At 40.2% G+C, this 13,785-nt stretch overlaps 1 protein-coding gene across 1 annotated transcript in view; it reads left to right on the top strand.

The window, feature by feature from the left end:
• The first annotated feature begins 1,462 nt into the window (after positions 1-1,462).
• The window catches only part of LOC118383953 (collagen alpha-1(VI) chain-like), a 107,202-nt gene continuing 94,879 nt past the window's right edge, over positions 1,463-13,785 (top strand). The window contains exons 1-2 of the mRNA XM_052508061.1: positions 1,463-1,722; positions 12,347-12,476. Coding sequence (XP_052364021.1) covers positions 1,632-1,722; positions 12,347-12,476 — 221 coding nt within the window. The 5' untranslated portion in view covers positions 1,463-1,631. The remainder of the gene's footprint in view (positions 1,723-12,346; positions 12,477-13,785) is intronic.

Raw genomic sequence — 13,785 nt, 5'->3', positions numbered from 1 at the left:
ATGTCGACTACATGTAGGAATCATGTTTAATCTGTAACTAAGGAATCATGTTTAATCTGTTACTAAGGAATCATGTTTCATCTGTAACCAAGGAATCATGTTTAATCTGTTACTAAGGAATCATGTTTAATCTGTTACTAAGGAATCATGTTTAATCTGTTACTAAGGAATCATGTTTAATCTGTTACTAAGGAATCATGTTTAATCTGTAATGAAGGAATCATGTTTCATCTGTAACTAAGGAATCATGTTTAATCTGTAACTAAGGAATCATGTTTAATCTGTAACTAAGGAATCATGTAGGAATCATGTTTCATCTGTAACTAAGGAATCATGTTTCATCTGTAACCAAGGAATCATGTTTAATCTGTTACTAAGGAATCATGTTTAATCTGTTACTAAGGAATCATGTTTAATCTGTTACTAAGGAATCATGTTTAATCTGTTACTAAGGAATCATGTTTAATCTGTTACTAAGGAATCATGTTTAATCTGTTACTAAGGAATCATGTAGGAATCATGTTTCATCTGTAACTAAGGAATCATGTTTAATCTGTTACTAAGGAATCATGTTTCATCTGTAACTAAGGAATCGTGTTTAATCTGTTACTAAGGAATCATGTTTAATCTGTTACTAAGGAATCATGTTTAATCTGTTACTAAGGAATCATGTTTAATCTGTTACTAGGGAATCATGTTTAATCTGTTACTAAGGAATCATGTTTAATCTGTAACTAATGAATCATGTAGGAATCATGTTTAATCTGTAACTAATGAATCATGTTTAATCTGTTACTAGGGAATCATGTTTAATCTGTAACTAATGAATCATGTAGGAATCATGTTTAATCTGTAACTAAGGAATCATGTTTAATCTGTAACTAAGGAATCATGTAGGAATCATGTTTAATCTGTAACTAATGAATCATGTTTAATCTGTTACTAGGGAATCATGTTTAATCTGTAACTAATGAATCATGTAGGAATCATGTTTAATCTGTAACTAAGGAATCATGTTTAATCTGTAACTAAGGAATCATGTTTAATCTGTAACTAAGGAATCATGTTTAATCTGTAACTAATGAATCATGTAGGAATCATGTTTAATCTGTAACTAAGGAATCATGTTTAATCTGTAACTAAGGAATCATGTTTAATCTGTAACTAATGAATCATGTAGGAATCATGTTTAATCTGTAACTAAGGAATCAAAGAACACAGAATACTAGAGTTGAACTTGACTTTTTCCAGATGTTTACCCCATGAGGCCCCATAGACAGAACAATGGGAGACGATCTCACTAACACAAAGCCATAGCAAGGTCCCATGGTTCCTGTAAGAATAGTGTGTTTCTTAGGAAGACGGGCAGTTTTACTGGCTAGTTACAGTTTTCAGAATTCAACAGAAATCGTCAGATTATTTATCCGTGAATTCCACTCCTCCTCTTCTCAAGGCGTTCCGTCCAATGCGCGCTCCCGGGTTGGCTCGGAGGTTGTAACCGACTAACGGAATTAGAACATTGACAGAGCTCCGGTTTCATCCATCTTCTGACGTTCAGTTCGGAGGTTCGGGTTGGAGACGGTTTGGGGTGATTTGGGTTTGAAAGTTTAGTGTTAACCGAATAAACAGCCATGGAGGCTCGTGGAGTTCTCTCCGTTCTGTGCGTCGGTGCGATGTTTGCCGTGGCGCTCGCACAGCAGACCGACAGACCCAAGTTCTGGGGTGAGTTTATAAAGTTAATGTTAATAGATATTTAAAAAAAAAAAAACAGACTTATGATCCGGGTTGACCAGTATTATCTGTCTGTGTATGCTATGTCATAAAGACGGACCCAAGCAAGCTCTTTGGGGTTGAGAAACAAGTTAAAAGCCACAGAGAGAGAAAACAGGGTATCTGTGTCTCGGCCAGATGTTTGGATGGAAGTTAGCTATAGCCTATGTCAGAGCTAAACGCAGGTTTAGTAAGATATACGATGCTAAAATCATAGCTAATGCCTGGCATAAACTAGCTGGTCTGGTCGTTGGTCCTGCTGTAGGTAGGCTACAGTCTACCTATCTATCACAGCTGCAGATGCTCAGAGAGGGAGTTGTCCTATGCACAGATCTAGGATCAGCTAACCCTCTCCACGTCCTAACCTACCACTAGGGTGTCTGGGGATTGAAACTGGCTATAGAGCAGTGTTAGGGGCCACTTAATTGCTAATCAATCAATCATTCAATCTTTCAACCAATCAATCAATGTGGCTTTTTGAATTGAAATGGAAACCACAGGAAGGTCAATGAAGATTTAACATGTAGGACTTGCCTATGATCAATGTTCACTGAGGCTGTACCCACTAAGTTACAGTTTTAACAGTGGTTTACTGTGATCACTGAGGCTGTACCCGCTAAGTTACAGTTTTAACAGTGGTTTACTGTGATCACTGAGGCTGTACCCGCTAAGTTACAGTTTTAACAGTAGTTTACTGTGATCACTGAGGCTGTACCCGCTAAGTTACAGTTTTAACAGTGGTTTACTGTGATCACTGAAGCTGTACCCGCTAAGTTACAGTTTTAACAGTGGTTTACTGTGATCACTGAGGCTGTACCCACTAAGTTACAGTTTTAACAGTAGTTTACTGTGATCACTGAGGCTGTACCCGCTAAGTTACAGTTTTAACAGTAGTTTACTGGGATAACTGAAGCTGTACCCGCTAAGTTACAGTTATAACAGTAGTTTACTGTGATCACTGAGGCTGTACCCGCTTTAAGTTACAGTTTTAAGTGGATTACTGTGATCACTGAGGCTGTACCCACTAAGTTACAGTTTTAACAGTAGTTTACTGGGATCACTGAGGCTGTACCCACTAAGTTACAGTTATAACAGTGGTTTACTGTGATCACTGAGGCTGTACCCGCTAAGTTACAGTTTTAACAGTGGTTTACTGTGATCACTGAGGCTGTACCCACTAAGTTACAGTTATAACAGTGGTTTACTGTGATCACTGAGGCTGTACCCACTAAGTTACAGTTTTAACAGTGGGTTACTGTGATCACTGAGGCTGTACCCGCTAAGTTACAGTTTTAACAGTAGTTTACTGTGTTCACTGAGGCTGTACCCACTAAGTTACAGTTTTAACAGTAGTTTACTGTGATCATTGAGGCTGTACCCACTAAGTTACAGTTTTAACAGTGGTTTACTGTGATCACTGAGGCTGTACCCACTAAGTTACAGTTTTAACAGTAGTTTACTGTGATCACTGAGGCTGTACCCGCTAAGTTACAGTTTTAACAGTGGTTTACTGTGATCACTGAAGCTGTACCCGCTAAGTTACAGTTTTAACAGTAGTTTACTGTGATCACTGAGGCTGTACCCACTAAGTTACAGTTTTAAGTGGATTACTGTGATCACTGAGGCTGTACCCACTAAGTTACAGTTTTAACAGTAGTTTACTGGGATCACTGAGGCTGTACCCACTAAGTTACAGTTTTAACAGTAGTTTACTGTGATCACTGAGGCTGTACCCGCTAAGTTACAGTTTTAAGTGGTTTACTATGATCACTGAGGCTGTACCCGCTTTAAGTGATAGTTTTAACAGTGGTTTACTGTGATCACTGAGGCTGTACCCACTAAGTTACAGTTATAACAGTGGTTTACTGTGATCACTGAGGCTGTACCCGCTTTAAGTGATAGTTTTAAGAGTGGTTTACTGTGATCACTGAGGCTGTACCCACTAAGTTACAGTTATAACAGTGGTTTACTGTGATCACTGAGGCTGTACCCGCTTTAAGTTACAGTTTTAACAGTAGTTTGCTGTGATCACTGAGGCTGTACCCACTAAGTTACAGTTTTAACAGTGGTTTACTGTGATCACTGAGGCTGTACCCGCTAAGTTACAGTTTTAACAGTAGTTTACTGTGATCACTGAGGCTGTACCCACTAAGTTACAGTTTTAACAGTAGTTTACTGTGATCACTGAGGCTGTACCCACTAAGTTACAGTTTTAACAGTGGTTTACTGTGATCACTGAGGCTGTACCCGCTAAGTTACAGTTTTAACAGTGGTTTACTGTGATCACTGAGGGTGTACCCGCTAAGTTACAGTTATAACAGTAGTTTACTGTGATCATTGAGGCTGTACCCGCTAAGTTACAGTTTTAACAGTAGTTTACTGTGATCACTGAGGCTGTACCCACTAAGTTACAGTTTTAACAGTGGTTTACTGTGATCACTGAGGCTGTACCCACTAAGTTACAGTTATAACAGTAGTTTACTGTGATCACTGAGGCTGTACCCACTAAGTTACAGTTTTAACAGTAGTTTACTGTGATCACTGAGGCTGTACCCGCTAAGTTACAGTTTTAACAGTGGTTTACTGTGATCACTGAGGCTGTACCCGCTAAGTTACAGTTATAACAGTAGTTTACTGTGATCACTGAGGCTGTACCCGCTAAGTTACAGTTTTAACAGTGGTTTACTGTGATCACTGAGGCTGTACCCGCTAAGTTACAGTTTTAACAGTAGTTTACTGTGATCACTGAGGCTGTACCCGCTAAGTTACAGTTTTAACAGTAGTTTACTGTGATCACTGAGGCTGTACCCACTAAGTTACAGTTTTAACAGTGGTTTACTGTGATCACTGAGGCTGTACCCACTAAGTTACAGTTTTAACAGTGGTTTACTGTGATCACTGAGGCTGTACCCACTAAGTTACAGTTTTAACAGTGGTTTACTGTGATCACTGAGGCTGTACCCGCTAAGTTACAGTTTTAACAGTGGTTTACTGTGATCACTGAGGCTGTACCCGCTAAGTTACAGTTTTAACAGTAGTTTACTGTGATCACTGAGGCTGTACCCACTAAGTTACAGTTTTAACAGTGGTTTACTGTGATCACTGAGGCTGTACCCACTAAGTTACAGTTTTAACAGTGGTTTACTGTGATCACTGAGGCTGTACCCACTAAGTTACAGTTTTAACAGTGGTTTACTGTGATCACTGAGGCTGTACCCACTAAGTTACAGTTTTAACAGTAGTTTACTGTGATCACTGAGGCTGTACCCACTAAGTTACAGTTTTAACAGTGGTTTACTGTGATCACTGAGACTGTACCCGCTTTAAGTTACAGTTTTAACAGTAGTTTACTGTGATCACTGAGGCTGTACCCACTAAGTTACAGTTTTAACAGTAGTTTACTGTGATCACTGTACCCGCTGAGGCTGTACCCGCTTTAAGTTACAGTTTTAACAGTGGTTTACTGTGATCACTGAGGCTGTACCCACTAAGTTACAGTTATAACAGTGGTTTACTGTGATCACTGAGGCTGTACCCGCTAAGTTACAGTTTTAACAGTGGTTTACTGTGATCACTGAGGCTGTACCCGCTAAGTTACAGTTTTAACAGTAGTTTACTGTGATCACTGAGGCTGTACCCACTAAGTTACAGTTTTAACAGTGGTTTACTGTGATCACTGAGGCTGTACCCACTAAGTTACAGTTTTAACAGTGGTTTACTGTGATCACTGAGGCTGTACCCACTAAGTTACAGTTTTAACAGTAGTTTACTGTGATCACTGAGGCTGTACCCACTAAGTTACAGTTTTAACAGTGGTTTACTGTGATCACTGAGGCTGTACCCACTAAGTTACAGTTTTAACAGTGGTTTACTGTGATCACTGAGGCTGTACCCACTAAGTTACAGTTTTAACAGTAGTTTACTGTGATCACTGAGGCTGTACCCACTGAGTTACAGTTTTAACAGTGGTTTACTGTGATCACTGAGGCTGTACCCGCTTTAAGTTACAGTTATAACAGTAGTTTACTGTGATCACTGAGGCTGTACCCGCTTTAAGTTACAGTTTTAACAGTAGTTTACTGTGATCACTGAGGCTGTACCCACTAAGTTACAGTTTTAACAGTGGTTTACTGTGGTCACTGAGGCTGTACCCACTAAGTTACAGATTTAACAGTGGTTTACTGTGGTCACTGAGGCTGTACCCACTAAGTTACAGATTTAACAGTGGTTTACTGTGATCACTGAGGCTGTACCCACTAAGTTACAGATTTAACAGTGGTTTACTGTGATCACTGAGGCTGTACCCACTAAGTTACAGTTTTAACAGTGGTTTACTGTGATCACTGAGGCTGTACCCGCTAAGTTACAGTTTTAACAGTGGTTTACTGTGATCACTGAGGCTGTACCCGCTAAGTTACAGTTTTAACAGTGGTTTACTGTGATCACTGAGGCTGTACCCACTAAGTTACAGTTATAACAGTGGTTTACTGTGATCACTGAGGCTGTACCCACTAAGTTACAGATTTAACAGTGGTTTACTGTGATCACTGAGGCTGTACCCACTAAGTTACAGTTTTAACAGTGGTTTACTGTGATCACTGAGGCTGTACCCACTAAGTTACAGTTTTAACAGTGGTTTACTGTGATCACTGAGGCTGTACCCACCTTGAGTCATGCCTGTCAATGCAGTATTCCAATGTGCTCTGCCTACAACAAAATTTCTTGCACAGTTCAACTGAAATCAAATTAAAGTTTATTTCTCACCTGTGCCAAATACACCAGCTGTAGACCTTACAGTGAAATGCTTACTTATAGGCTCTAACCAGTAGTGCAAAAAAAGGTATAAGTTGAACAATAGGTAGGTCGTCATTGTCGGTGATTAGGCCTACCACTGTTGTGTCGTCTGCAAACTTAATGATGGTGTTGGAGTCATGCCTGGCCATGCAGTCGTGGGTGAACAGGGAGTACAGGAGGGGACTGAGCACGCACCCCTGGGGAGCTCCAGTGTTGAGGATCTGTGTGGCAGATATGTTGCTACCTACCCACACCACATGGGGGCGGCGCGCCAGGAAGTCCAGGATCCAATTCCAATTCCTCCTTTGGTCGTCTTTCCTTCCAGTTATCTGCTGCCCATGATTGGAACGAATTGCAAAAATCTCTGAAGCTGGAGACTCACATCTCCCTCACTAGCTTTAAGCACCAGCTGTCAGAGCAGGCTACAGATCACTACACCTGTACTTAGCCTATCTGTAAACAGCCCATCTTTCTACCTACCTCATCCCCATACTGGTATTTATCTATTTATTTATTTTGCTCCTTTGCACCCCAGTATCTCTACCTGCACATTCATCTTCTGCCGATCTACCATTCCAGTGTTTAATTGCTATATTGTAATTACTTCGCCACCATGGCCTATTTATTTCCTTAACTTACCTAATTTACACTCACTGTATATAGACTTTTTGTTTTCTTTTGTTCTACTGTATTATTGACTGTATGTTTTGTTTATTCCATGTGTAACTCTGTGTTGTTGTATATGTCGAATTGCTCTGCTTTATCTTGGCCAGGTCGCAGTTGGAAATGAGAACTTGTTCTCAACTAGCCTACCTGGTTAAATAAAGGTGTTCTCAACTAGCCTACCTGGTTAAATAAAGGTGTTCTCAACTAGCCTACCTGGTTAAATAAAGGTGTTCTCAACTAGCCTACCTGGTTAAATAAAGGTGTTCTCAACTGGCCTCCCTGGTTAAATAAAGGTGTTCTCAACTGGCCTACCTGGTTAAATAAAGGTGTTCTCAACTGGCCTACCTGGTTAAATAAAGGTGTTCTCAACTAGCCTACCTGGTTAAATAAAGGTGTTCTCAACTAGCCTACCTGGTTAAATAAAGGTGTTCTCAACTAGCCTACCTGGTTAAATAAAGGTGTTCTCAACTAGCCTACCTGGTTAAATAAAGGTGTTCTCAACTGGCCTACCTGGTTAAATAAAGGTGTTCTCAACTAGCCTACCTGGTTAAATAAAGGTGTTCTCAACTAGCCTACCTGGTTAAATAAAGGTGTTCTCAACTGGCCTACCTGGTTAAATAAAGATGTTCTCAACTAGCCTACCTGGTTAAATAAAGGTGTTCTCAACTAGCCTACCTGGTTAAATAAAGGTGTTCTCAACTAGCCTACCTGGTTAAATAAAGGTGTTCTCAACTGGCCTACCTGGTTAAATAAAGGTGTTCTCAACTAGCCTACCTGGTTAAATAAAGGTGTTCTCAACTAGCCTACCTGGTTAAATAAAGGTGTTCTCAACTGGCCTACCTGGTTAAATAAAGGTGTTCTCAACTAGCCTACCTGGTTAAATAAAGGTGTTCTCAACTAGCCTACCTGGTTAAATAAAGGTGTTCTCAACTGGCCTACCTGGTTAAATAAAGGTGTTCTCAACTGGCCTACCTGGTTAAATAAAGGTGTTCTCAACTGGCCTACCTGGTTAAATAAAGGTGTTCTCAACTGGCCTACCTGGTTAAATAAAGGTGTTCTCAACTGGCCTACCTGGTTAAATAAAGGTGTTCTCAACTAGCCTACCTGGTTAAATAAAGGTGTTCTCAACTAGCCTACCTGGTTAAATAAAGGTGTTCTCAACTGGCCTACCTGGTTAAATAAAGGTGTTCTCAACTGGCCTACCTGGTTAAATAAAGGTGTTCTCAACTAGCCTACCTGGTTAAATAAAGGTGTTCTCAACTAGCCTACCTGGTTAAATAAAGGTGTTCTCAACTAGCCTACCTGGTTAAATAAAGGTGTTCTCAACTGGACTACCTGGTTAAATAAAGATGTTCTCAACTAGCCTACCTGGTTAAATAAAGGTGTTCTCAACTAGCCTACCTGGTTAAATAAAGGTGTTCTCAACTAGCCTACCTGGTTAAATAAAGGTGTTCTCAACTGGCCTACTAAAGGTGTTCTGGTTAAATAAAGGTGTTCTCAACTGGCCTACCTGGTTAAATAAAGGTGTTCTCAACTAGCCTACCTGGTTAAATAAAGGTGTTCTCAACTGGCCTACCTGGTTAAATAAAGGTGTTCTCAACTAGCCTACCTGGTTAAATAAAGGTGTTCTCAACTAGCCTACCTGGTTAAATAAAGGTGTTCTCAACTAGCCTACCCTGGTTAAATAAAGGTGTTCTCAACTAGCCTACCTGGTTAAATAAAGGTGTTCTCAACTAGCCTACCTGGTTAAATAAAGGTGTTCTCAACTAGCCTATCTGGTTAAATAAAGGTGTTCTCAACTAGCCTACCTGGTTAAATAAAGGTGTTCTCAACTGGCCTACCTGGTTAAATAAAGGTGTTCTCAACTAGCCTACCTGGTTAAATAAAGGTGTTCTCAACTGGCCTACCTGGTTAAATAAAGATGTTCTCAACTAGCCTACCTGGTTAAATAAAGGTGTTCTAAACTAGCCTACCTGGTTAAATAAAGGTGTTCTCAACTAGCCTACCCTGGTTAAATAAAGGTGTTCTCAACTAGCCTACCTGGTTAAATAAAGGTGTTCTCAACTAGCCTACCTGGTTAAATAAAGGTGTTCTCAACTAGCCTATCTGGTTAAATAAAGGTGTTCTCAACTAGCCTACCTGGTTAAATAAAGGTGTTCTCAACTGGCCTCCTGGTTAAATAAAGGTGTTCTCAACTGGCCTACCTGGTTAAATAAATGTGTTCTCAACTGGCCTACCTGGTTAAATAAAGGTGTTCTCAACTAGCCTACCTGGTTAAATAAAGGTGTTCTCAACTAGCCTACCCTGGTTAAATAAAGGTGTTCTCAACTAGCCTACCTGGTTAAATAAAGGTGTTCTCAACTAGCCTACCTGGTTAAATAAAGGTGTTCTCAACTAGCCTACCTGGTTAAATAAAGGTGTTCTCAACTAGCCTACCTGGTTAAATAAAGGTGTTCTCAACTAGCCTACCTGGTTAAATAAAGGTGTTCTCAACTAGCCTACCTGGTTAAATAAAGGTGTTCTCAACTGGCCTACCTGGTTAAATAAAGGTGTTCTCAACTAGCCTACCTGGTTAAATAAAGGTGTTCTCAACTAGCCTACCTGGTTAAATAAAGGTGTTCTCAACTAGCCTACCTGGTTAAATAAAGGTGTTCTCAACTAGCCTACCTGGTTAAATAAAGGTGTTCTCAACTATCCTACCTGGTTAAATAAAGGTGTTCTCAACTAGCCTACCTGGTTAAATAAAGGTGTTCTCAACTAGCCTACCTGGTTAAATAAAGGTGTTCTCAACTAGCCTACCTGGTTAAATAAAGGTGTTCTCAACTAGCCTACCTGGTTAAATAAAGGTGTTCTCAACTAGCCTACCTGGTTAAATAAAGGTGTTCTCAACTAGCCTACCTGGTTAAATAAAGGTGTTCTCAACTAGCCTACCTGGTTAAATAAAGGTGTTCTCAACTAGCCTACCTGGTTAAATAAAGGTGTTCTCAACTGGCCTACCTGGTTAAATAAAGGTATTCTCAACTACCCTACCTGGTTAAATAAAGGTGTTCTCAACTACCCTACCTGGTTAAATAAAGGTGTTCTCAACTACCCTACCTGGTTAAATAAAGGTGTTCTCAACTAGCCTACCTGGTTAAATAAAGGTGTTCTCAACTGGCCTACCTGGTTAAATAAAGGTGTTCTCAACTAGCCTACCTGGTTAAATAAAGGTGTTCTCAACTAGCCTACCTGGTTAAATAAAGGTGTTCTCACCTAGCCTACCTGGTTAAATAAAGGTGTTCTCAACTAGCCTACCTGGTTAAATAAAGGTGTTCTCAACTAGCCTACCTGTGATTGATTTAATTGGTTCTATACTATAAAACATGACTATGACATCACACTGTGATTGATTTAATTGGTTCTATAGTATAAAACATGACTATGACATCACACTGTGACTGATTTAATTGGTTCTAGAGTATAAAACATGACTATGACATCACACTGTGATTGATTTAATTGGTTCTATAGTATAAAACATGACTATGACATCACACTGTGATTGATTTAATTGGTTCTATAGTATAAAACATGACTATGACATCACACTGTGATTGATTTAATTGGTTCTATAGTATAAAACATGACTATGACATCACACTGTGATTGATTTAATTGGTTCTATAGTATAAAACATGACTATGACATCACACTGTGATTGGTTCTAGAGTATAAAACATGACTGTGACATCACACTGTGATTGATTTAATTGGTTCTAGAGTATAAAACATGACTATGACATCACACTGTGATTGATTTAATTGGTTCTAGAGTATAAAACATGACTATGACATCACACTGTGATTGATTTAATTGGTTCTAGAGTATAAAACATGACTATGACATCACACTGTGATTGATTTAATTGGTTCTAGAGTATAAAACATGACTATGACATCACACTGTGATTGATTTAATTGGTTCTAGAGTATAAAACATGACTATGACATCACACTGTGATTGATTTAATTGGTTCTATAGTATAAAACATGACTATGACATCACACTGTGATTGATTTAATTGGTTCTATAAAGGTTTCCACCAGACGTGATAATTGGCGTTGAGGCCAAAGAGTTCAACCTTGGTTTCACCAGACCAGATAATCTTCTTTCTCATGGTCTGAGGGTCCTTTAGGGCAAACCCCAAGCAGGCTATCACGTGCCTTTTACTGAGGAGTGGCTTCTGTCTGGCCACTCTACCATAAAGCCCTGATTGGTGGAGGGCTGCAGAGATGGTTGTCCTTCTGCAAGGTTCTCCCGTCTCCACAGAGGAACTCTGGAGCTCTGTCAGAGTGACCATTGTTCTTCGTCACCTCTTTGACCAAGGCCCTTCTCCCCAATTGCTCGGTTTGGCCAGACGTCCAGCTCTAGGAAGAGTCTTGGTGGTTCCAAACTTCTTCCATTCAAGAATGATGGAGGCCACTGTGTTCTTGGGGTCCTTCAATGCTACAGAAATGTTTTGGTGCCCTTCCCCAGATCTGTGCCTCGACACAATCCTGTCTCAGAGCTATATGGACAATTCCTTTGACCTCATGGCTTGGTTTTTGCTCTGATATGCACTGTCAAGTGTGGGACCTTTTTTAGACAGGTGTGTGCCTTTCCAAATCATGTCCAATCAATTTAATTCACCTCCAATCAAGTTGTAGAAACATCTCATGGATGATCAATGGAAACAGGATGCACCTGAGCTCAATTTGAAGTCTCATAGCAAAGGGTCTGAATAATATGTAAATAAGGTATTTCTGTTTTTATTTTTATTTGCAAGAATGTCTAAAAACCTGTTTTCTCTTTGTCATTATGGGGTATTGTGTGTAGATTGATAAGCAAAAATAGAATAAGGCTGTAATGTAACAAAATGTGGAAATGGGGAAGGGGTCTGAATACTTTCTGAATGCACTGTCTACTGTTTCTGTTCTATGTGTATACAGATGTGTCATATGTTCATGTTTCCCGTGTGTGTGTGTGTGTGTGTGTGTGTGTGTGTGTGTGTGTGTGTGTGTGTGTGTGTGTGTGTGTGTGTGTGTGTGTGTGTGTGTGTGTGTGTGTGTGTGTGTGTGTGTGTGTGTGTGTGTGCAGAGTGTCCGGTGGACCTGTTCTTTGTGCTGGACACGTCTGAGAGTGTTGCTCTGAGGGCCAAACCTCCCAACTTCTACATCGACCAGATCAAGAGCTTTACTGAACGCTTCATCATGGAGCTCAAGGAGATGTAAGATACACACACACACACACACACACACACACACACACACACACACACACACACACACACACACACACACACACACACACACACACACACACACACACACACACACACAGGAATGCTTCCTCATGGAGCTCAAAGAGATTAAAGACACACACCCACACACACACACACACACACACACACACACAGGATGTAACACACACCCTGGCTGTCCATTACAGAACAGTACTTTATGGTTGTCTCATGTCTGTGCTGCTTAAGGCCCAGGTTCCCCTCACATGGTAATAGTTCAGCTAGTCAGTGTTGTTGATGTGGTAATGTGAAAGCTCTTAGTCAAGTCATCAGTTCACCAGAATAAGACCCTAGATAGTTATTGGAAGGGAGCATGAAGATCTCCGTGCCTTTTCCTCACCCTGGGAAGTTCATCATCACTTATTTCATCTGTAGCCTTTAAAAAAAATGTTTTCCCGAGTCGTAGTGTGAGGACCACACACACCATATCATCTCATGACTCCAAGTTTACTTCCATTTGACGGTTACTGTACCGCACAAAAATATAAACGAAACATGTTTCATGAGAGGAAATAAAAAATCCCATAAATGTTCCATACGCAACAAAAAAACTGTGTTTCTCTCGAACCCACTCACTGACATCTGACTTTCTGAATCCGTTATACTCCATCTGTCTGTGTCCCCTCATCTATCAGCCCACAGACTGAATCCGTTATACTCCATCTGTCTGTGTCCCCTCATCTATCAGCCCACAGACTGAATCCGTTATACTCCATCTGTCTGTGTCCCCTCATCTATCAGCCCACAGACTGAATCCGTTATACTCCATCTGTCTATGTCCCCTCATCTATCAGCCCACAGACTGAATCCGTTATACTCCATCTATCTGTGTCCCCTCATCTATCAGCCCACAGAGTGATGTTCATCTGACACCCTTATTGATAATATTTTTACCAATTCTTTGAGTAATGTGGCTAATGCAGGTAGGCATTTCTGACCACTTTCCAACCTTCCACTTCTCTTTGGCAGCTGGAAATCAACAGATGGGAATGATTAGTAGCATTAAATGTAGAATATCTAACTATAGTAATTGTGAGCGCTTTAAAATGTTGATTGGGGATATTTCATGGGAACATGTTTATAATCAGGCTGATGTAGAGCCTGCTTACCAGACTTTTCCTCACATCTTTCAATTGTGTATTTCACCATTATTTTCCCTACGTTAAACCACGTAGGAGAGCAGCAGAAGGTTCAGGAAACATTGGTTTTACAACCGGTCTCAAAAAATACTCAGTTT

This window comes from Oncorhynchus keta, unplaced genomic scaffold, assembly GCF_023373465.1.
Source record: "Oncorhynchus keta strain PuntledgeMale-10-30-2019 unplaced genomic scaffold, Oket_V2 Un_contig_3330_pilon_pilon, whole genome shotgun sequence".
NCBI classification, from domain to species: domain Eukaryota; kingdom Metazoa; phylum Chordata; class Actinopteri; order Salmoniformes; family Salmonidae; genus Oncorhynchus; species Oncorhynchus keta.
The sequence above is the reverse complement of the archived record's forward strand: the minus strand, read 5'-3'. Positions and strand labels throughout refer to the sequence as shown.